The sequence below is a fragment of the Lagopus leucura genome, unplaced genomic scaffold (genome assembly GCF_019238085.1).
Source record: "Lagopus leucura isolate 7727_CA_CO unplaced genomic scaffold, USGS_WTPT01 70-52_obj-0_obj, whole genome shotgun sequence".
Lineage (NCBI taxonomy): Eukaryota > Metazoa > Chordata > Aves > Galliformes > Phasianidae > Lagopus > Lagopus leucura.
Window position 1 is genome coordinate 15,545 of NW_024963751.1, and position 23,590 is coordinate 39,134.

Below are 23,590 nucleotides of genomic sequence, written 5' to 3' on the forward strand. Positions count from 1 at the left end.
GCTCATCCCTAAGCCGAATGCCGGCCTGTGACTTTCCCTTGGAGCTGAGGCTTTTGTCAGCGCTGCTATCCGGAGCTCTGGCTCTCCATGTTATACACGGTCCTGAGGATTCCTTCTAGGGGCGCATCTGTTGCCAGCTGTATCTCTAACACCCCCAGAGGCCGTCTCTGCCCCTCTCACGCCAGCCCACTGAGACTCTTTTTCCTCTCTTAGATGTTTCCCCGCCCCCCTCGCTTTCAAGGCAAGCACAGCAGTTGGTTGCCCACAGCCTCCTCCTTTGGTTTCTGTGTAAACCCTGCAGCTCTGTTTTCTCCGGGCTCTCAGCCCTGTCATCACCCCCTTACTGACCTTCTAACACCCTCCTTGGAAGCAGCCCACCTTCCCTTGCTTTTCTTCCTGCAGAGGCCCCAGTGGGTCGAGACAGCCCTTCCCCCGGCTTTATCTCCTCTCCCTCCCTGCTGCAGACTGCCTGTGGAATGATGGACAACCGAGAGGTTGAGAAAATACAGTAAAATGCCTTTCTTATCCCGTAATGACCTAGGGGGAGGACACGGCCTGATAAAAATGACAGGCCAGGAGAATTGAGAGCCAGACCCTTCACCTGCCTGTCCCTCAGCAGGCAGAAAATACTCGATCCACTTGCCATCATTGCAACTGCTGCAAACCTTTAAAGAAAGGAATTAAGCACTTAGCCAATTAAAGCTGCACGTTTCTGGCCAAGGAAATGTCCTTCTGCTGCTTAGAAAGAGACTAATTCAGCGATTTGCAGCAGAAAAACCTACCTCAGGCTGAGCAGCCCTGTGCTTTATGGCCAGATAGAAGGGTTTGCATAGCACCTGGCTTCTGTTTGGTCCCACTGCGGCAATGGAGGCTTGCATATAGCCCCACTGGCTTACTTGGGCCTACCTCTATTTTCAACCAACTGTTTTCCACTTCTCTGTTTTTGCTGGCTTAATTTTTGACAGCAACTTATAGTGCTGGATCAGCAGTTTCCTACTAGTGAGTGACCCGAAGGTAAACACCTCATTTATTGGAGTGCTCCAAAGGTGATGTGAGCTGCTGTGCCACAGAACAGCCATGGATTTGTGATGGTGTGCAGCTAACAAAGTTCTGTCCACTTCCCCTTTACACAAATCAAGCCTGAAGAGGCCACAGGGAGCAACTGGTGAGGGAGAGAGCAGGCATAAGGTTTGATATGTGCCTGTGACAGCTTGAGGTAGCCAGTACAGAAAAATCTCAGGATTTTCTGCTCTCCTTCCTTGCTCCTGAGCCCACATGAACACGAAAGGGGGCTCCTTCTTCCCCATCAGCTCTAGCTTTGTGCAGCGCAGCCTCCTACCACTCTCACTGCTGCCTCCAGCCCTGTTCACTCCAGAGCCACCCATGTCTCAGGTTCTCTAGCTGGCCCTTTCTCCCCATGCTCACCATTATTGGCATTGGGGAAAAGAGGCCATGGCTGTACCACACAGTTAGCTGATGCTCCAGGAAGCACTTGTCAACTTTGAAAGAAATGGGCTGGTCACAGAGTGTTTACCCTTCTTGTTTTCCTCTGTTAAAATCATGCTAGAAGTGGGTGAAATGACCTGCAGTAGTTCCTTTTACTTGCTGTGCTGTGGCCACTGCAGAGATGGTACAAGCTGTAATGGAAGGAGAGGTGAGACAGGCAGATCATGTCCGTCAGGTGATATTCCTTGGAAATCATGACCCAGAGCTGGATGCAGCTACTGTGTGGAGTGGAGAAGAGGGACTGGGAGGGCAACCCAGGCTCAGCTCCAAAATTCTAGCCCTGTGGGTCAGACTGCCCTTTGCACCATGCTGAGAGGGCATTTCAGTCTCACAATTGTACTCTTCTGAGTGACGTGGAACATCCCCCTTGTGCTGTACATTCCAGAAGAAAACTTTGCATAAAATACTGGTATCCTCAGCTCTGTTTTTGTTGGTTCATTTGTTAAAGAGAGAAGTACTGGGAATGGGTTTAAAGATTTAAATGAATACTGTGTTCAGAAGGAAATGTGCATGAGAGCATTACATATGATGTACATTAAATGTGATCAGGGATCTAAGTACTAATTGTACAGAAACAAACTGGCAGCAAAACACTTAAAATGTTGTTGTGAATGTTAAAAGCCAAGTCCCAGCCAAGCCCCATAGCCAAGTTTACTCTAAGCCTTGAAGCTGTCTGAAGTGGAATAGATTCCACTTTCTCAACTGCAGCGGTTCAGCCTTAATCCCTCCTTTTTGCACACCTGGAGCTGGAGAGGTGGGGATGCAGTCTAGATTTTTCTGTTAGGATCCTTCTCTGAAATAAGGCATGCTCTAAAAAAGAGTTGGTTGCCAGCTGTAAATCAGGGCAGCCCTCCTCCTGTCTAACCCTGCAGCTCTGAAAACACTTATAGCTCATCTTCCAAGGGGACTCCTGGGAAGGCCCCACATAGGCAATGCCCTGTTCAGAAGGAGGTACAGGGAAGGCTATACTCTGGAGTCAGAGGTTCAGTTCAGGTTCACATTTAAACACACCTGATTAGGATAGGAAAGTGTCTGCCATCTGACCAACCCTCAGATGGACACCTTCAGCAGCAGGAGATCACAAGTCAGAATGTAGGCCTGTACAGTCAAGGTTCACCTTTCTGAGGGCTTTGTCTGAACACCACCTCAGACCTGCACAATTTGAACTCCCCAATGATTTCTATGCTGTAATCCCAAACAGTGTCACTCACTGGTGGCTCCTGGTTTCTGCTATTAGCTTCATTTGGTCAGCAGTGAGGCTTGCCATGGAGGAAGAAACTCATAGAGAATAAATACTTCCTCCCTTCCCATATAGCAAAGGTTAAATTTTGAGGGGACTCAGAGGAACTTGGCTTTAGGTCAGTGGTGAGCAGACATCCTACCTGTTTGCAACAGCTTTCTTCATCAGGATTAGACATTAGATATTTTCCCAGGCAGTAGCTGTTATGGGTCTGAAAGGAATGCCTGCATTGGGAACTTCAGACTGAGCTCTGCATGCTATACCCATGGAGGAGGAAAAGGAGGAAAGGTGCTTCTACAGTAACTCCTCTTCCAGTATAAAGCTCATCCCATGGATAGATGTGCAGTGAGGCCCACAGAAGGCTGAACAGCAAAGATTGGCTGTGGGGGACAAGAGGAAGGTGTGGGTCATGCGGGCAGATCTGGAGCTGAAGGCAGCTGGTTGGAAAGGCCCAGCAGAACCCAGCACAGAGCCCACCTGCTGCATGTGGTGTCTGACTGGCTTCTACTTCTGCTTTCAGTGGCTTGCCTTGCTGGCTTCTGCAACCCAGCTGCCTTCCATTTGCAGTGAGTTTTTGTTGGTTTTGCCTTGGATTACTAGACAGAAGCATGTGGGCCTCTTAACGTTGAGCACGCAAGGGATATGTGGGCTGCACAGCTTGATCTGCTTCTGTAGTGAGTATATTTGTCTCCTGATAAGGTGTTTTAACCAAGGTTAGTGGAAATAAACAACGACCAGGCAGCTTGAGACAATTAGCAGGATTATTAGCTTAAAGGGAGCCAGTTTGCCCCAAGCTGGTCAGATCAAGAAACAGCAGTCCACTCAATCTTGGGCTCTGAGGAGGAGGCACCTTTCAGAAGGAACATTTGTAAGATTTCCCTTGGCTGCTGTAAACCGGGGCAATTGTACTAATGCCAGAGAGATGCTGGTTGATCCTGGCTTGTTCCTTGTTCCGTGTATTCATGGGTTTTGCTGGATTCATTTAGCATCCTGATGAAGATTTTTTTAATCTCCAAGAAACTAGTTCTTTCCATGATATTTTTGAGCTTGTTAAGTAAGGGAGTCCACTTGCCTAGGCACAATTTGCTGTGTAGCTGTTGTAATAACTTTTAGTGAAAATACTGGCAACTGCAAAAGTCCAAGTGAACCTATTGGATATGCACAGTATGAGATTGGTTCTCATCAAGGTGAATATCACCAAGGTGAACGGGCTGAATAAGGCAATGAAGGTCAGTAGTGGAACCTCTTGATATCAAAAGGCATTTCCTATAAATTCAGAGCCTATGTTAATACCTTGAAGGGCAGGATGAGTGTTTAGTCAAACAGGATCTGGGAAGCCAGGGTGGGTTTTCTCAGGTGAAAAGTGTTTAGCTTTCCTGTGACCAGAAAACAGGAAAGGATTCTGCAGGGAAGAGAAAGGAAAACAGCCATGGGCAAATGAGGCACCTCTTTTTGTCCTTCTGATCTCTGTGCAACCAAGCTTACACAATCTGGGAACATTTGTATGGTTCCATCTGCTTGTTTCCAGCCATGGTAGGTCCTGAAATAGCAGACATCAAACCTACGACTGGTACTTCAACCCAGCAGTGCTATTTTGGCAGCAGGCCCAGGGTTAAACATAACAAGAGTCATTTTCAGTCCTTGCTCTCCGAAGGTCAGTGGCCCAAGTGGCTGGATGTTTGTCTTAGCTGTTTCTGGACAAGGTCTGCATTTTGTAACAGTAAGGCAAAATTCAGGGATCCTCATGTTGGCAATGATCCACTAAGTCGAATTAGAAGGCAAGCTTTTTCTAAATAAGGATGTCAGGATTTGGTCATCGGCAACTTACAATTATTTTGACTATTTTGAGTGGCATGCTGTGCTGGTATTGTTACAGAGGCTCGCTGCTTCACCCCTGGCCCTTGACTTCTACAGGATAGCACAGCTCATTCCTAGCATTAAGCTCAGCTTAACCACATTGCCCATGGCTGGCTGAGACGTAGAGGTTCCTTCATCTGCTCAAGTCACATGGAAGAAGCAGGCTGCCTCCCAGCAACAAGGTTGGCTTTCTCTGGCTTGCCAAATGCCTTCCGAGACAGATCTCTTCCCTTCTAAAGCTCCATCAACGAGCTATCAGTGAGATCAGCCACAAATTGGTCCCATTTTTTCTGCCAGACCTCTCTGGCCTTGGCTTTCTCATCCAGTAGCATGGCACTGTATCTGCAAGGAGTTGAGAAGCCTGTATCAGACAGGAGTCAAGGAGGCAGCTATTCCAAGATCAGTGACCGCAGTGAAAAGGCAGGAAGCAGCAACAGATTAACCCTTTGGGGACATACCCATACTGCTCAGTGAAACACTGTGTCCCAGCCATTTCAGCAGCTACTGAGCGCTGCACCGTGAGAACACACCTCAGCTCAACCTCCGTTAGCTGAGGGCTCACTGAGCAGCACCCAGTGCCTCATACAGGACAGATAGCTCTGCTGCTGCCCCTTGGAGTTGATCCAAATCAGTAGGAATGTTTGTTGTCTTCCTGGCCGTGCAGGGATTTGGGACTGGCGTGGGATTTGGCAAGCAGACAAAATTCTAGGAATGCGGAGAAAGGCCCTGCGCACTATTTTGGGACATTCATAGCTGTCTGGGTAAACAGAAAAAGTGGTTAAATGCAGCCAAACTGCAAGCTGGTTAATTGTTTTCCTGTGTTTCCCCAGTGGCAAATGTCAGGACAAGTCAGATTCAAACAGAAATAGGCAAATTGTCCAAGGACATAATGCCTCTCCCCTACCCAGAACCAGACATTGGAGGAAACTTCGCAAGGGATGGAAAAAGAAAGAAAAACTTGAGACACTGGAACAGAGAAAAGCACTGAAGGGCACAGACAGGGGGTCCCTGTGTTCTCCTCCTGAAGGAGACCTGCAAAGGAGGCTTTGGATAAACAGAAGCTTAGTTCATGTGGCAGAGGAGATTGTAACCAAAACCCAAATGAGGTGGCTTTTCTGAGAGAAAACTGATGGTTTTTTTGCTATGCCTAGATGAGAGAGATGAGAAACTTACTTTATGGAGTTGAGCGCAAGTTGTTTTAAGGTCCTCAAGTCAGCATTCATCCCTCCAATGGCCATGAACAGCTCGTAGAAGTCATAGGAGACACCCTTTGCCCCAAAGATAGAGGGATCATCAGGGCTGACCACAACAGGGTGTCCTTCAGCCATTAGACTGGCTGCGGGATGGCTCCGCAAGTCAGACACCAACAGCAGCACCTTGGTGGGAAGACAGCACCATGTCAGGTTATGGTGTAGCCGTGTTTACACCCATCACACCGGGTACCTGATGTAGCTGCTTATGTAAGCAGGCAGACACTGGGGAGAAGCCTATAAGAAGGCTATTCAAAGCATATTAGGCATTGTGCTCTGAATTGCTGCTGGAGGAGCCTACTTTTCTCCACTGACTGCATGAGGAGATTGGTTTCTTAAATTAATCGCCTCAAGTCAAGGCTAGCAATGTGAATAACGTCTGTTTATTTAATATAACTTAAATGTGAGCATTTCAGGAGCAGTCTTTTGGTTACACTTTTTCCCTGACACTTACCCTGGGGCACCTGGAGTTGGTGTCAGGGTCCTCTCCCTCAAGGCCCACCAAAGCATCTCTCTGTTCTGAGCATCCATCCTGCTGTGCCCAGGGGACAATGTGCATCATGCTAATCATAGAATCATAGAATGGCCTGAGTTGAGAAGGACCATAATGATCATCCAGTTTCAACCCTTCTGCCAAGGGCAGAGTCGCCAACCACCAGACCAGGCTGCCCAGAGCCACATCCAGCCTGGCCTTGAATGTCTCCAGGGATGGGGCATCCACAGCCTCCTTGGGCAACCTGTTCCAGTGCTCCACCACCCTCTGAGTGAAAAATAATAATGTGTAGCAAAAGAGTTCACCTGGCTATGAATTCTACCAAACCAAAAGGACTTCCAGTTGCTGTCTTAGCTTCTCACCTTCCAGCCCTCCTAGCTTTAATGAATTTTCCATTGTGTCTCTTTAGGCACTTCCCTGGCTCTGAGCCTCATCTCCACCGGAAGCACTGCCTTTCTAGGTTTCCCTGGATATGAATTTAAATGATTTTGAGCTAACTGGTGTCGCAAGCTGTATACTCATGCAGCACGCATCTATATAGCAGACTGTAGTGTAATGCAGTACAAAGGAAACTGAGCCAACCTGTGTACAACAAAATATCTGTCTGCCTCCAGTTCCAGTGAGTTGCACCTCACTGCTCTGGCAGATACCATTCCAATGACCCAGCCCTCAGACCTAAGCTTTTACCAACATACCTGGTTGGAGATGGGACAGACTTCTACAGGAATATCCCTCTTCAGAGACAAATTTTTGGCTATTGGGTGTTTGGTGAGGGCAAGTCCATGGCCAATCCGGCTGGTATTCAGTATCAGAGCATCCAGTACATTGTTGTCTACAGAGGTGCCCTGCCAGTCTGAACAGAGATAGGCAAGAATCACTGCAGTGCTACAAGGAAATGCATCTTCTCAAACTGCTAGATGGTTTTCTTAATGCATGCCTTGGTTGCAAGATGAGGGGATTGCTCATGCTCTGCGTTCCAACTTCGCATTTTCACTGAAATGGGAATTCAAATCTGCACATGGCACTGCTCAGCATCAAGAGAGCCACTCATCTCACCTGGCAGTAAATGTCCACAGTATTTCTCTTACACCTAAGCTAATCGTGTTGGTCTCTGCTCACAGTCGAGGGAGATAAGTACTGATTTCTAGGGAATGACTGTTTTAGGATGAGATGCAGTGCACCTTAACATTGTGGATGTGAAGGGAACCCAGGGTAACTAGTTGAGATTTAGATATTTTCACTGTAGATGTCAACATTTAAAAGTGCAATGCAGTAGTCAGACATAACTGTCATGCATAGTTTGGATAAATACTACCCATATTGACTGAACAATGTATTAGGACCAGCAGCAGTAGTAGCTCTTGCAGAGTGATTACAAATTACACACAGGACAGAGATGCTGACCAACATGATGCCTACACAGGTATTGGAGACCCCATGTAGGAATGCTACAGCCACAATCTGGTGTGGGAAGCACAGGGAAAACACAGCACATACCCCCACCATCTTGATACAGCCAGGCTTGCTACTTCTCTCCTTTGTGAGACTTCACCTCCTACCTCTGTAAGCAGTAACAGGCCTTGAGTCCTCATGCTTACCTGTTTCTCCAGCATGGAAGAAGTAAGGCAGGTTGACCCCCCGGGAATATGGGATGGTCAGGACATCCTTAAACTCCCATAAAGAATGACCTTCATCCTCATTGCCAACCTGGGGAGCAGAAAGAAAAACAAGTGTTTTTGAACATGCTCTGGAAGATGGTGGGCCCTACAGCTGGAAAGCATCGTGTGGTGCCAACTGCACCAGAAGTACTATGCTGTGCTCTGAGTGGGAGCTATGGGGCTGATTCTTTCAGGGTTTGGTTTTTTTGTTTTTTGGTCTTTTTGGTCAATTACTGCCATCAATATCCTTAGCTAGAGGATTTTTGACTTGTTTACACTGATTTCAATACAGTGGCAGAGGATCTGGTTCTGGTATAACACATGCCATACTTACACATAGTTACATTGCACCTCTAGGGGTTAACTCAAAGCCACAGAAGAAATTCAGTTACCAAGTCGAAGCCTGCCAGAGTATCTGGGAAGTGGGCTCTGAGTTCCATAGCGGTGATGATGGCTTCTTTAATCTGGGAAATATTCAGCATCCTAAAAAGCACAAGAGAGAAGGCAATGAGCAGGCTCACATCCACAGGCCTGCCTTCTTTGGAGTTGTCTCAACTGTGAACTGGGACCCTCAGGGTTATTTCCAAAATGCAAAGTTGCTTCTGAATCTGACAGCCAGCTTCAGATCTCCTGAGTAACAGCAGTAGAAAATTGATATTCTGAAAGGAAACCTCTGAACAACCAGGAAATGCCTGGCTAGACAATTCTGTCACTTGAGGTGAGGCATGCCTGGCTAACACTCACTGGCTTTTCTCTCACACCAAGAAAGGAACACTTCAGCATGGAGAAAAAAAGGATTTTGTTGTTGTTGTTGTTGTCTTTCTACCATTCTACTGGGAGTTGGGACAGCAGCTTTATTTCAGTAGTTTTAAATCTAGCTTTCCCCCAGCCCTGCTGGACTTACACATCAAAGTATGTTTTCCAGAAGGGCTCTGTTCATATCCACACTGGCCAGAGACAAGCTGCTCTGAACTGGAAACTGCATCGTGCTGAGACAGAGTGAGTAAATGCCACTAAGTGATATGTTGTGTTTGCTCAGGATCACCTCACGTGACTTTGTGGCATCTGGCTGACTTGGAGAACAGCCTCGTGCCTGCCTGTGAGCAGCAGCACAAACATAGCGTATGTAGGCTGCCAGGGAACAGCACTCACAGGGTTCTCTGAGGACCTCTGCTGTGCCCTGTGCCCATACTCGGGCACTGCAGTCCCTGCTCAGCTCCACAGGGATGGCACGACTATGTGAAAGCCTTCCCCTCGCTCAATCCTCTCATCCCCAGGGGAGACCCACAGGTGTGGCATTGCTCAGTGACGGCAGCATTTCCAGCCCACCCCTGGAAAAGCCCTGCTTGGATAGCTCTCATTTTCTACCTGTGTGCCGTGAAGATAACTTTTGCTCCGAGGAAATCGGGATGCTCCTGCACAAACCGCCTGCTCACCTCCTGGTACACTGCCACCGACCAGGACTTGTTGTGCCGAGTGCCGTCGAGCTCATACACCTGTGGGCCACGTGGCAAGCAGGAATCAGAGGGGAGGTTTTATTACAAGAAAAAAAGGACAGCCTTTCTCCCCAGTATGAGATACAAGAACCAAGCTTCCCCACACTCAGCCCTCCGTGCTGCTGCTTTGCGTTGCCCACCACTGAGCCCAGTGCCCCATCACCTCCTGCCATCTCCTTGCCAACACCCGGGTGGCTGCAGATATCATAGCGACATTTCCACTGCCACTACTCACGGAAAGCTGAGACTTTGCACAGCTGAACTTGCAAATACTGCTGGGGGGCTTTTCTGCAGCGTTTGCTGTTTCATGCTAAATCCCAGCTTTCATTTACTTTACTTCAGTGATCGCTCCTGGCAGGTTTTGTTGCAAGGCGAGCTCCTGCAGCGTGGGTGCCATTGCCCCAGCATGGATGAGAGCCCCAGGCATACAGCTGCCTTGCTCTCCCCCTCGCACTCTGCTTAAAGAGCTGGATGGAATATGTGTCTGGGAAATGGAAATAGCCACTGAGCTGGGGGATCTGCTGCAGCCACGGTGGGCTCAGGGTGCTGGGAAGGTGTCAGACAACATGGGACTGCTGGATGGCGCTCAGGAGGAAGTCTGACATGTCACCAGCAGACTTCAGCACTAGCAGCAATGCAAGGAGCATCTCCTACCCAGAATTTTAGGTTGTCCGCAGAGTAAAGCTACATTTTGCAGTTGGTGCAGCATCCTGCTCAGATAAGTCATTCTGAAATAAGCCATAAATTTAAAACAACGCAGCTGTTCCAGAATAAGTTTCTGCTGCAGGTGGGAAGGTATTCCAGAACAGGTGATTCTGGCACAGACTAAGCATCTTCCAAACCAGCAAGATCAGACACAGCTCCAGTCAGATGGTACAAGGCAGTTTGTACTGTTGCCACAATCGGTATCTTCCTTAACCATTAAGAACAAAGCGTCTCTCGTCTCCAAGCCCTCAAGCATGCAAATCTCCTGCAAAGACCTTTGAATATGATAAAGCTCTTCCAGCGTCCTGACAAGGCCAGGTATGCAAACGTCCAAGAACTAAATTCAAGCTAGGGCTTGAGAAAAGTTTTGAAGAAATAAAAACTTAAAGGAATATTAGAGAAGCCAAAAAATACATACCGCAGGCAGGATAGCTCTTATCTCAACATACTGTATGTTATCCTCATAAAGCTCCAGCAGCCCCTGGTAGAAATAGGCCTTGAACACAGGTGCATAGCAGATAAGTCCAGAAGCGATGAGAAAGACTTCTTCAAACCTTTTCCAAATGAAAGCCTGGGAAGGGTAGGCCAGCTCCGGGGCATCCGTCACCAGGGTCAAGTTTCTCAGCAAGCTGCAGAAAAGGAGAAAGGGAAGAGGAAGAATCAGGAGAGGGGGGAAGTCAGCTGGCTTTCAGCCTGCAAAAAGAGGGATGTGTTCATAGAGGAGGACCAAGGGAAGAAGCAAAGCAGCTCCTGCTGCAGCAGAGGCCCAATTCCTAACCTGAAGACTGAGAATACCGCAAGGCATATAGGTCTAGCAACTGATACAACTAGGAGACAGTCGGATCTTTTTTGTTTTTTTTTCCAGCTGTTTTAACTCTTCTGATGGCTGATACAGATGATATCTCTACCTTGTGACAGATAAAAATTCATGCACTACGTGTTAAGCTGGGTAACACTTGACGTTCAAAGTACCCATCATTTTGAAGGAATATCCAGAAAGAAGCAAGGCCAGCAGGTCAGGGAGGTGATCCTGCCCCTCTGCTCTGCATTGCTGAGGCCTTGTCCAAAATACTGCATCCAGATGTGGAGTCTTCAGTACAGGAGAGATGTGGACCTGTTGGAGCGCATCTAGAGGGACACAAAAATGATCCCAGGGATGGAATACCTCCTCTATGAGGACAGGCTGAAAGCTGGGGCTGTTCAGCATGGAGGAGACTCCAGGGAGATGTAAGAGCAGCCTTTCAGTATCTAAAGGGGGCTGGAAGAAAGAAAGGGACAGGCTCTAGGAGAGCCTGTTCTGATAGGACAAAGGGAAATAGTTTCAAACTAAAGGAGGAGAGATTTAGATTGGATACAAGGAAAAAGTTTTTTACAGTAAGGACAGTGAAGCACTGGAGCAGGTTGCCCAGAGAGGTGGTGGGTGCCCCATCCCTGGAGACACCCAAGATCAGGCTGGACGGGGCTCTGAGCAACCTGATGTACCTGTGGGCATCCCTGTTCACTGCAGGGGGGTTGGACCAGATGGCCTTTAGGGGTCCCTTCCAACTCAAATAACTCCATAGTTCTACGATTCAACGATTCTATGATTTTATTATCTTGGTGTAACGAGACTTAGAAAAGCAAGCATAATGTTTTTTATATCCTAAGAATCGCACTCTGTCACCCAGGACTATTCTTAATCTCAAAGTAGGCTAATGTGTTACTCCCACAGACCATATATTCTCCCAGGCATCTTAAATGCATGTCAAGTATTTTGACACCTTTCTATCAGTTCACTGGGCAGTTTCCTGGAGATGCCAACACCACCATTATTGTGACTTCTAGCCTGTAACTTTCCCCAGTACTTTCTTCTTATCAAAATGTGCCAGATTTTATGGGCAGAGAGGAAATGTTTGAGAACCAGAAATCTTTTCCTCCTCTCCACTGAAACAAACCTGGCATCCCTTGACAGCAGTTACTGTTTTTTAATAACGTTTGGTGTTTGAAGTCTCCTTCCCACAAACATGATCTGGACCAGGCCCATAAACTAAGACATGGGACATCCTTTTTCATCCCTCCATCCCAACCTTACAATGAAGCCGACTTCTCAGCAGCTGCCTGCTGGCTGCCTCTCCCCTCCCTCAGGGCCCTATTCCTGCAGCTGCAGTTCCATTTCTTCTTCACTCAGCTAATTTCTGTGCTGGGAACTATTTCAGAAACATAATTGTACATAAGAAAAGATATTTGGATCACACTGAGGAAGAGCTTTGAAATGCCAGCCAGTCAAAAAATTCAGAGAACCTTCAGCTTTGCCCTCCTATGCATTAGAGTGGCATCTCTACTGCACTATCACACAAGCCTGACATCATCCCCAGATAAGTCCAGCAAGCAATATGACTTGGCAGAGAAGCTCTGCCACACCCAGGGAGGCACAGGGGTGATGCTCTGTGATGCTATGGCATTGCAGCTCAGGGAAGGACGCTGGAGCATCACCCCAGAACTGGGGCATCTGTAAGGCGCTCACCTATCATTGGCTACCAGTGAGGGGGTGTGCTTGAGGAGGTGCAGCCAGGCACCTTGGCAAGCCTCTGGGAAAACAGATGTGGCAGTGCTCCCTGCTGTCATCACCCCAGCCCTGGCCAAAGGCAGCTCCCCACCACCTCATGCCCTGCTTTAAACTCAAGTTGTATGGACTCAAGGTTGTTTACCCAGCCTTGGGCTATAAATCCTCACACCGCCCTGCTCCTAAAAGCACATCAATCAAGTAACGTTTTTTTTATAATCCCCTTTCCTTTGAGACCGATTATTGATCCCTATAACTGTTGAAGATTTATGGTGCAGTGCTGACCCAGCCTTGATAACCCGATAATCTCCTAAGGGTTTGGGCTGATAATTTTTCGCCATGAGGAGATCATGCAGATGAAGCAAAGCTTCATAAAGACACTTTTGCTTGTTTTTCAGAATGGACCCCAGCCAGTGATCAGGTGCAGACTACAAATAGCCTTCCATGTCATGTCATATAGGCAGTGAACGATGCTATTGCAGTGCGTATGCCCAAAGGGGCACAACAAAAACAATCAGCTCAGGATTATTCATTTTCGACCATGTTTTTGCTTTTCTCTTTTCTTGCTATTTTTTTAACTGTTTTGCATTTTTGAACTATATAGTGCAGAAGTGAATGGTGTGTTGTCTTGTTTTTAAAGAGCATCTTTTTCCTGCTTCTGTTTCTCTCCTCCATGGGTAATTATATCTCGCTCCTCGCCATAGTATCTGAATGTCTTCCAGTGGTGCATTAAATAGAGTGGCTAACATCTGTCACATGTGGCTCATTCGCTTTCTGTCTCTCTCTCTCCCCCTCTTTCCTCCCCAAGGGGAGACTTGTACAGAGAGTGGAGTGCTTTGTTTCTCTGGTGGGGTTTTGTGTACACTTTTTGTGTGTGTCTACTGCCCTATTTTCCTTGAGATAAGGCAGTGGAGGGCACAGAGGGGAGGTGATGGAGGTCTGCTGGCGCCCAGGGGATTCTCCCGCAGCTCGAGCCGCGTGTCAGCTTGCTCGTAGATGACTTCATCCTTGTGACAGGGAGCTGTGCCTGGGGGCATGGCCCCCACCCTCGGGCAGGGGGAGGTTCACAAATATCTGGCATATCAGCGCCGCTTCCCTTAAATATCTGGGGGCATGCCCATTGTCAGCCTTGACTTTAGAGATTGTGGTGATTGTGTTGCTTTTTGAGGGGAAAAATGTCATTCTCATATATCCTAATTGATTGACAAGTAAATAAGTGAGGATTCTTTTAAATCTCAAAGCAAAATTTCCTGCCTTTCTCTGTCTCCTAACCTATGGTGTCTTGACTCTCCCAGCAGCATCATTTTGGAAGCTAACCCCAGTAACAGGATATTCTCCGGTCTTGGCCCATAAGACTTGCGATTTGGATGTGAATGACAAAACCTTCTTTTGAGGCAAGCAAACAGAAAGACTTACTTCCAATACACATATAAATGTACATGTATATGTGGATATATATCTGTAAATGTACACAAAAAAAACATACAGCAGAAATGTTATGTGGCTTCCTCCCACACTCTTGTCTTCCTGGCCAGGAATGTGGGAAGGTAAGAGAGGTGCAGTGCAGGCTTTCGGGAAACATTTTCCCTGTTCCTTCACATTTGCTGATCCACGCTATCCTGTAGGAGAACCCTTTCCCAACTGCCATGCTCACTTGATAGCTCCTTGAAAGCACCCAACTATCCATCCGTTCCTCCCTGCAACATCTGCTTTCCCTCAGCTTGTCAGTGCTCAAGGGCAAAGAGAAGCGCAGGAAGAGAGGTAGCCTGGGATGCACATGTTCGAGAGGCTGGGAGGATTTCCAGGAACTGAGAAGCAGAACAGACTGGGGCCAATTCCTGGCTAGAGACCTATTTTCAGGCAGCCAAATGCATTCCTAACCCTCAGACTAGTACCCAGGGATAAGATCAAAATAAGAGGGGACGTGCCTCAGTGTGGCTGTTGTTCCGGTGTTTGCACATTATGTGCAGTAACTCCGTTGCAATTTTGCAAGAAATAAAGACCAGTATAAGTCTGAGCACCCCGGATGTAGGAGATCCATGTTCGTATTTGGCTGCAGCGCATATTTACTGAGGAAAATCACTTCACTGGTCTTTGCCTTGGTTTCCCCTTCTGCCCTTTGTGAGACTTTTGCAGTAGAGAATGCCACAGTCGAAAGCCTCTGCCAGGAGGAGACATCAAGCTACATAAATCCAACTAAATCCCAAATACAACTTATGGGTTGATCTACACAAGGGCCTGAGATACCCAGAGCAATTGCTTGTGCTTAAAAAAGTGGAACTGTTTTGACATCTAATCTCTTGCACATTATTTATGAGTCTCCTGGTGGGGTTGAAGAGTGCTGGTCCCATGGTCTTTCCTCATTACTCCCAGAAGAAATTGGAGGAATGAGTAACAGGTTTTCTCTTTGGAAGATGTGAATAAGTGACTTCTCACACAATCTTATTTTGTCTACCATGAGTCAGGACAGTAGAGCCTTAGGATGTGGAAGGTTGGGAGTCCTAAGCCCAGCACTACCTTCTCCTTCCATTCTGGAAGTGTCAAGACCTACGTAGGACAGGAGCTGACCTGACAGCTCCCCAGCCTCCAGCCCAACCTCCTTCCCATGCTGCAGCATGGAGTCCTACGGCTTCCATACAGAGGGGTATGGACCTAGGAGGTCCTGATTTAGAAGCACATGTGCACATACGTTCAAAACCATTAAGTTTCACTCAGGAAGCGCCATAATTACGGTCACCTATGTCACCTTCATCTATCTTCCCCTTGTGTGCCAGCTCCACAATACTGCCTTCAATTACACTGAACCACACACTGTTTTTCCACAGAACCCAGCAGACTCATGGAGCCCAGCAGACAGTAGTGCTCCTTGACCATCTCACAACTTAGTGTTTCTTTTTGTCCTCATCACTCAGTGTCTGCCTTCATGCATTATTTAGTGCATGCTATCCAGCCTCCAGACACAATGTAGAACCACACGCTCCTCTTGGCCTTTCAGCAGGGCTTTGTCACAAGATGAACGGACTGATGGGACAATCAGGCTTGGTCTTCCTGATACCATGCCTGGAGGGTGAGCCAGGCCATTCGCACCCACCTGTAAGTCATTAAATGTGAGGTGACTGCGGGGCACTCTGCTCATACCTGGTCCTGATAAAAGGCTGACAGCAGGGAGGGAGCTCTTGCAGAATGGTGAGTGATGCCTGGAGGAGCGGGCTGGGCTGTGAGCTCCCAGATGGCTATGGGAGACCTGACCTGGAGGAGAGAGTTCTGCTAGCAGATGGTGTGCTACCAGGCACAGAACCCATGTGTAGAGCTCATTGGTTCAACCAGTGCCCTGGCTGAGACCTAACCCCTTTTGTGGGGGCAGGTGGCTTGCCTCTGTGCCTCAGATCCCTCTTGAGGATCTTGAGACTGATTTTCCCAGTTGTCTGCTCTCCTCATGGTTACCTTAATGAGTGAGGTGAGGTCCTTTCCCATGGAACCCTGTTCCCTGCTGGAAGCACATCCAGCAGGTGCTGGCGGAGGTTGGGGCAGGTTACATGAAGCAATTTAAACCACTGACTTCAATCTGTCTGTACAACAGACCAAAGTAGAGGTGCAACAGAGAACTTCAAAGTTAGTAGCCTCTAATTTTAGTGTACTTAGAATCATAGAATCGTTAAGGTTGGAAAAGATCTCTAAGATCATCAAGTCCAACTGTTGACCCATCATCACTATGCTCACTAACCACATCCCTCAACACCAAATCCATGTATTTCTTGAACACCTCCAGGGATGGTGATCCCACTACCTCCTTGGACAGCCTGTCCCTGTGCTTCACTCCTCTTTCTGAGAATCAGTTTTTCCTAATATCCAACCTGAACCTCCACTGAAGCAACTTGAGGCCATTACCTCTCATCCTCTTGCTGTTAACTGTGAGAAGATGTCAACACCTACCTCACTACAACCTCCTTTTAGAGAGGTGTAGAGAGCCATAAGGTTTCCTCTGAGCCTCCTCCAAACTGAACAATCCCTCTTCCTTCAGCTGTTCCTTGTAAAACTTGTGCTTTAGACCCTTCACCAGATTCATTGCCCTTCTTTGGACACACTCCAGGGCTTCAATGTCTTTCTTGTTGCATTACTTAATGCCTCAAGTTCTTTGCTGTTTGCTTGTTATGTACACAGAACTTGAAATATAGTCCCCTGCTTTCAGGGCAACAACTAAATGGGGAAACTGGTCCAGAACAATGCTGCTGGCCATGCAATGGCACCATGAAGCACCCACACCTCCTGCTTGCTCACCTGTCATCAAACTCAGTCACATTGCGCAGCTGTTTTCGGTAAGTCTCCAGCAAAACCCACTGGGAACACTGGGCTGGCACTGGATGAGGAGGGTGAGGCTTGGAAAAGTGAAACCGAACAGTGCCCGTGTGGGTGAAGCAGATGTAGCAGTCAGGGAGATAGGTAGCATTGTACACCAGCCAGTCCACGCTCAGCATGGCATAGTCGTGCAGGTGTAGGACAGCACCTGGGGAGAGGGAAAGCAAGCCGAATGAGATGATGTTCTGGGAGCAGAGGAAAGGAGGCTTAACATCATGAGAGCTTGAGTTTGTCCATTAGATATGCAGGGGGAGCAAAAGGGAGCTGAGCTTCCCCACTGTGACAAAAAGTGTTCTTTCAGGCTGTCTTCTCTGAGAGATGGCTTGGGCTCTTCTGACTGAAAGAGGAGTTCTTGCAGTAGTCAGCAGTTCACAAAGCATGCTAGACAAGAGACAGGCCTGGAGAAAACCTCTGTATCTCAGCTTTGTGACTCCCAGCCTCAATCCTTGCATCTAGTCTGCATCTCTTCCTTCATCTCTATGGAACTCTGGCATGCATCAAAATCATAGACAGTGACACCATGGTGAACTGCCATCAGATGCACTTCCCTTATCAAATAACTGCTTGCTTGTGTTGTGCACCTGCTGCTGGCCAGTACCATGGGCTTTTGGCATGCTCTGCTACTGTGCAGCATGTTGGCAACTGCCAGTCTTCCTGGCACAGGAGGCTTCTGCATGCTCACCTTCCACAGCTCATCCATTTATTTTGGTGACATCTCTTTTTGCAGAGACTTCTTATGCTTGAAATAAACTTCCTCTTTGTAAAGGGAAAGAATTTAAAGCTGAAGTCTTACAGACATGTGCTCTATTAGTCTAGGGGAGATGTTATCGTCTAAATAGCTTTGATGCCCTAAGGAGTAAAAGGCGAACATGAGTAGCAGGAACAAAGGCCAATATGCATGTGACATTGGACAAACTGAAATGTCAAGACTCTAAGCTGTAGTAAACTGATTATAATATATAGATAGCCTCTATAATCCTTCATTGTAAAGGGTCTGAAAGCTAAGAAGCTGAGCATCTGCAGCTACTGCTCTCATCAGAGCAACAGAACGTGTGCCACAGCTGTCTAGATCCTCCTGCCTCTTACAGTGCTGCACTTTTTCCTGTGTTAAGAACAAAAGAAATGGCAATAGTGCTTGAAACAACAGTAATTCCTAGGGGTTCTGATCAAGGCTGAGGTCCACTCAGGCAAGGCACTCATTACAAGGATGTGACTTTGAGCCTAAAACCCACAGCTCCTGCAAAGATTGAGAACATATTTTACTATATCATAGGTTGAAAGGTGTTAGATTTTTGTTTTGATTCTCCCTTTGTCTCAAAGATTGACTCCACTTGAGGCAAAAAGAGGAACACTTTTTTATTCCTTGCTTCTCAATTCAGCAATGAAGAGAAGGCAACTCTGGCATCCCAATCTCTTGCAGCAACTGCTCAGGATGCTGCAAGCCAAGGAGCCTCATCTGGCACAGGACAGTGGGAGGGAGACACTGGGTGGTGAGCAGACAGCTCTTATCCATGCACCAGTGTCACCGCCTGACAAATGAAAAGCAAATCTGACTGCCAAGTCCTTCCAAGTGATTCACCAACCTGTTTTCAAGCAGCCAGATAGGCAAGGCCACGGAATGCTAAATCTAAAAAGGGGCATTCTGGAGTGGTGAACATTCTCACAGCTGTAGAGGTAGGGGCAACTTTCATTGCAACTGTCTCTTATCTTTAGTTAAAGAAGGCACCTTGTTCAATGCTTCCTTACTGAACGAGAGCTGCAAAGGGAGAAAGCAGCCAGCTAGGAGTCAAGGTCTTTCTCCAGCAATCACTGTGATCTCTCCACTGAACTGTCTGCAGCTCAGAGAAGTGGAGACATTGGGCTTGCTGCTGCCCAGCATCAGTGGTTTATGTTTCCACTTGGCTGCAATATCTTCTCCCCCTTTTCAGTGTAACCCAGAGTACTGAGCATGTTTGATTGGTAGCAAGTCTATTGTGTCTGTGTGGATAAAGGACCATGTTGAACATGGATGTCTGTGATGTCTTCATCTTAACTTCCTCTGCCCTTTCCTTGCCTTTGAAAGGCTGAAATATCCATATTGCAAGTTATTGGTGAATGCTACAATTGCTGGAAATGAGCATTCATGCAATCTAGCCACCTCTTCCTTTCCCCTGCCCCCAGCTGAGAGGCAGGGCTCCTCGCACCAGCCTGCCAGCACTATTCCCAGCACTGGGAAGCCCATCTGTGATTAAAGATCTGCTACATCCCACGCTCTTTCCCAGCTCTGGCACAGAGAGCAAAAGGCAAGAAAAGGATGAGTACGATGAGCAATTGTTAAGCCCAAGCCTACCTTTTGGCATGCGCTTCAGGATGCTGAACACTGCACTCTGTTCAATGAGGCTTTTTGCCCGAAAGAAGTGCATGCTAGGAGGGAACTGCCCCGTGTTCAAGGCTGCTGCGACCTCTTTCTTTTTCAGGCTGATGAGCTTCGTGCTGAGCTGCTGCTCCTGGGTGCTCAGCACCAAATTGCCACCTGTCAGTCTGGCTTTCTCCTCCTGCATGAGGGAGTCTCGGTCCTCCCAGAGCGGGGTGGGAAGGCAGAGCGAAGCCAAGCTGAGAAGGCACGCCAGCCTTATGCCTTGCCCAGATGGAGGCTTCATCTTGGAGCTGCACCTGGTGCACAAGGAGAAGTCAATGTGTTAGCACAAGGCAGAGGCAGCATCTTAGCAGCAACCCACTGAGACATGAAACTGCTGGTCCATCCTGCAGGAGAAGTGAGTTAATTGGAAGCTTAGTGCTGCGGGAGCATCTGATAGTGATGTCCCCTATGTACAGGAGCTGCATTCACGTTTCCCAGCCATGCTGCTTGCTTGTGGCAAGACGGTGTTCAGAGTGGAGAGGAGAGGCTACTCTGGGGTCAGGCAGCACATCACACAGACCTGTGATGTTGGGAAGGCCCAGACCTGGAGCTGGGTGTTGGTAAGGTTGGGATGCTGGCTGGTAAACTGTGCAGAACCCCTCAGAACAAGGGGTGCTGGGGACTGCGTGCCCGAGGGACTTCTGTGATCACACAGGGTGCACCAAATCACAGAGCTGACTGGATGCTAGCTCCGTGCAGCTGGGGGAAAGCCTCACTGCACCCTTATTGGAGGGAATAATTTACAGGTGAAAACCCCACTGTAGCCCCAGAGGCACAGCCCTTCCTTGCAATCTTCAAGGAAAGAGGATGGGAGGGAGCCCACGGAAGCAGCAAGAGATCACAGGCAACAGGCACATGTGAACTCGGAGAACTCTGCCCTTCCCAAAAAAGCTCAGCTGCAACATAATCCGTCAGCGCCAGGCGCCGGTGACCCTCTGCACCCATCCCTCCACACCAAAGCAGGCTGGGGGAAGGCTGAGTATTTCGGAGCAGATCTGTGTGCGTCCCGCATTACCTCCCTGCACACACACATGGGGCCCTGTGTCTCCTCCAGCCCTGCTCCCGCTGGGGTTCCTCAGCCCCACGAGCAGCCGCGCCGTGGGCCTGGCTCTGAACCAGAGCAGGAGCCATCCCCAGATTCACCACCTCATCCCTGGGTCGACTCACGCAGGGCAGCTCTCCGCTCCTCACACCCTGCAGTGGGGTTATCGTCTCTCTGGCGAGCCGGCAGGGCCCAGACGAGCAGCGGGCTGCGTCCTGGAGAGTGGCCGCATGCACAGTTCCTCTTCCTGTGTGCAGTCTCAGCTCACTCAGCTTTTATTTATCCGCGCCCCACCCGCTGTGTCCCTGTGCTTCATGAATATATAAAGAGGAGGAGGAGGAGGCGGAGGTCAGCGGAAAGCGGGGCGCAGGCGGGAGGCAGACAGAGCACCGCGCGTTAATGCCAGCACCGCAATTAACAGTGCTTTTCTCTTTTTTTAATCAGAGAAAAAAGGAAAAAAAAAAAAGGAAGAAAAAAATACAGGCATTTGTAAAGGTGCCTCTGAATGCTTTTGCTTGCTCCCTGCCAGCTGCACAGAACAGGCTGGCCCCAGCCCAACGCCGGGGCTGTGTTTGGGATGCCGCCGAGCAGAGGGGTGCACGTGCTGATGTTTCTGAAACATCACAGCAAGCATTGGGGTTTCACCATTTTATTTTGGTCGGGATGCACTGAGCTTTGAAGTTATTCAAAACAGATGTTACATAAACAGCTTCCAGGGGACAACAAAGCCCGCTCGGTTTAATTTAATCCAAATTTTAACTACTTTAATTTTTTTTAATAATAAAAGACCTTGTAAGTTGAGAGCTATTGAAAACAACCCGCAACAATCACAGAGACCGCTTCCAAGGCACAGAAAGTCAGATCTGGCCAATAACGTGTGCGATTTCACCAGCTGGCATCGTTGCAAGCAGATGGAGCTGTGGGATGGGCAGCCCCCCCAGTGGCCACCCCAGCGTTGCTTCTTCCTACCCACTCACCCTGTGCGTGTCACCAACATCAGTTAAAAAAGCTTTGCCCACTTCCATCCATGCAGTCAGCTTCAGTGAGCTTGGGGCAGCCCTGCACAGGATGGGTTGTTTATGGAGGTTGCTCTCCCTGGGAGGCCAGAGGAGCTGCAGGACCATGCGGTGCTCTGTGGCCACCATCAGATGGTTTAGGAAGCCCAAGGTGGTAGATAGAAGGAGTAGAGAGGGACAACTCTGTGGGGATGAGTGTTCTGCCTATAAATACCTTAAGGGAACAATATGAAGGAAGGAAGGGAATTGCTTGAATTATCTCAAAGCAGTAAAGCTTGAGTTTGGGACCATAAAACCAAACCAGGCTAGGTTGGAAAGCTGTCTTTCTGTGGGAAAGCAGGCACTGGAGACGCATTGCAGAGAAAGCTGCAGCAGTGAAACGCAGACGCAACTGCCTTCTGATGGGGTGCAGTGGACAGTGGGATCCCCTGCAGCAGGACCACAGTCCCATGGTGCAGCAGCACAAGCTGCAGACAGGCAGCCCCCCGTGCCCAGCTGCACAGTGGGTAGTGGGGCTTTAAATAGCCAGGGGCCACTGCACAGTTCTTGTGGCAAGTTCCCCATGGCTCAGTTTCAGTTCCATACACCAAACTTTCTATTTTCAACTTCTCACACCTCTTTGATATGACTGATGCTCTCTCCTTCACCAGATCCCAGGAAAGCTGGAACAGGCCGCAGGACAGCTCCTGCTCCCAGCACGCAGATTCCAGCTATTATTCTAAATTATTCTAAATATAAAATTCTATAATTATTCTAAATTAGTATTAAGAATAGACCATGCCAAGATGTTTGGGAACATTAAAGCTTCCCCACTGGCCTGCTAAATGACTTCTGTTTTGGTCTGGCTGGGCACAGGTTGGTTTTTGTGAGAGTTTTTGCCTTTTTTTCCCCCTTTGTGCCTAGCAAGGCAAAAATATGGGCTATTTAGTAGCTAAGCAAGGAAATCAGCTGGAGAATCACAGAATCACAGAATGGCCAGGGTTGGAAGAGACCTCAAGGATCATGAATCTCCAACCCCCTGCAACAGGCAGGGCCACCAACCTCCCCATTTAATACTAAACCAAGCTGCCCAGGGCCCCATCCAACCTGGCCTTGAACACCTCCAGGGATGTGGCATCCACAGCCTCTCTGGGCAGCCTGTTTCAGCACCTCACCACTCTTATAGTAAAGAACTCCCTCCTGACATCCAGCCTAAATCTTCCCTTCCTCAACTTAAAAACATTTCTCCTCATCCTGCTGTTATCTACCCTTCCAAAGAGTTGAAAGAGTTGAGAGCTTCATCAGAGTGAAGCCGAGCCAGGCTGCCCCAGGTCCTGCTGGCAACACTGCTCCCCAGCCTACAGCCATGCTCAACTCAGCCACAAGATGCCTCTCCACATTCAATAACTCACCCTCAGCTTCCCAGCCTGCCTTTGTCCATCTGTCCTTCCTTCTCAGCTACATCTGCAGCTATCTGATGATTTAGCATGAATAAGGCTCTCAAGTCTGTCCATCAGTAGGCTCACTGCCTCCCATGGATCAGCTTGGTTTTGAGGCGGCTAGCCCCAAGCAATATGCAAGGCAAAATTCTTCTTCCTAAAAGCTGTAGTCCACCCAAACATCCCATTGCTCCCTGCTTCCTACTCCCTACACCTCGCTTCCAAACTAGGGCCTGCTCTCCTCTCTGCCTCCCCCTCTAATCAACCACCCTCAATAAACCTCATCTCTGCCTGGACTCCTCCTCCCTCCTTGTGCCCCAGGCATCCTGCATGCCTTGGTACAGAGGAGCTGTTTGTCCCTGGTCACTGCAGCTGTGAGTGTCCCCGGGCCACAGCCACCTCCTCACCTCACAGTGCTCAGTAGTAGCCTGGCTGGGAAAAGTCAATGCTGTAACCAGAGTGTGCATGGCACACTGCTCTTCAGCTCTGTTTCCCCGAGCAAAACTCAGCTTCAAAAAGTGAGAACTGGGAGCTGTGTTTTCAACAAGCCTTGCTTCTGATTGTTTTATCCTCTTGATTTTTGGTCTGAGAGCAGATGCCATTTAGAGCTGGC

At 48.4% G+C, this 23,590-nt stretch overlaps 1 protein-coding gene across 4 annotated transcripts; it reads right to left on the reverse strand.

The window, feature by feature from the left end:
* Positions 1-1,524: 1,524 nt before the first annotated feature.
* Positions 1,525-20,785, reverse strand: ADA2 (adenosine deaminase 2). Of its 4 annotated transcripts, none has more exons than XM_042891557.1 (10): positions 20,669-20,785; positions 19,433-19,755; positions 17,026-17,251; positions 10,624-10,834; positions 9,373-9,500; positions 8,397-8,487; positions 7,945-8,053; positions 7,042-7,199; positions 5,777-5,979; positions 1,525-4,945 (listed from the first exon to the last, which is right to left on the reverse strand). In XM_042891557.1, the coding sequence occupies exons 2-10, from the start codon at positions 19,740-19,742 to the stop codon at positions 4,837-4,839; spliced, it is 1,545 nt and encodes a 514-aa protein (XP_042747491.1). In that variant the 5' UTR covers positions 19,743-19,755; positions 20,669-20,785; the 3' UTR covers positions 1,525-4,836. The 4 variants fall into 4 exon arrangements, with proteins under 4 accessions (XP_042747491.1, XP_042747490.1, XP_042747489.1 ...); XM_042891556.1 differs by having other exon boundaries at positions 20,648-20,785; XM_042891555.1 differs by lacking the exon at positions 20,669-20,785 and adding an exon at positions 20,517-20,638 and having other exon boundaries at positions 17,026-17,149.
* Between the last annotated feature and the right edge of the window lie 2,805 nt (positions 20,786-23,590).

What these genes read in the sequence shown, in the direction of transcription:
- ADA2 (XM_042891554.1), bottom strand. Translation starts at nt 20,632, where the DNA reads ATGGCTCCTGCTCTGGTTCAGAGCCAGGCCCACGGCGCGGCTGCTCGT. An exon ending in CTCTGGCAGGCTTCGACTTG is followed by an intron (nt 8,054 to 8,396) that starts GTAACTGAATTT and finishes TCTGCTCCCCAG; the next exon opens with GTTGGCAATGAGGATGAAGG. An exon ending in TCTGTCCCATCTCCAACCAG is followed by an intron (nt 5,980 to 7,041) that starts GTATGTTGGTAA and finishes CTTCCCACCAAG; the next exon opens with GTGCTGCTGTTGGTGTCTGA.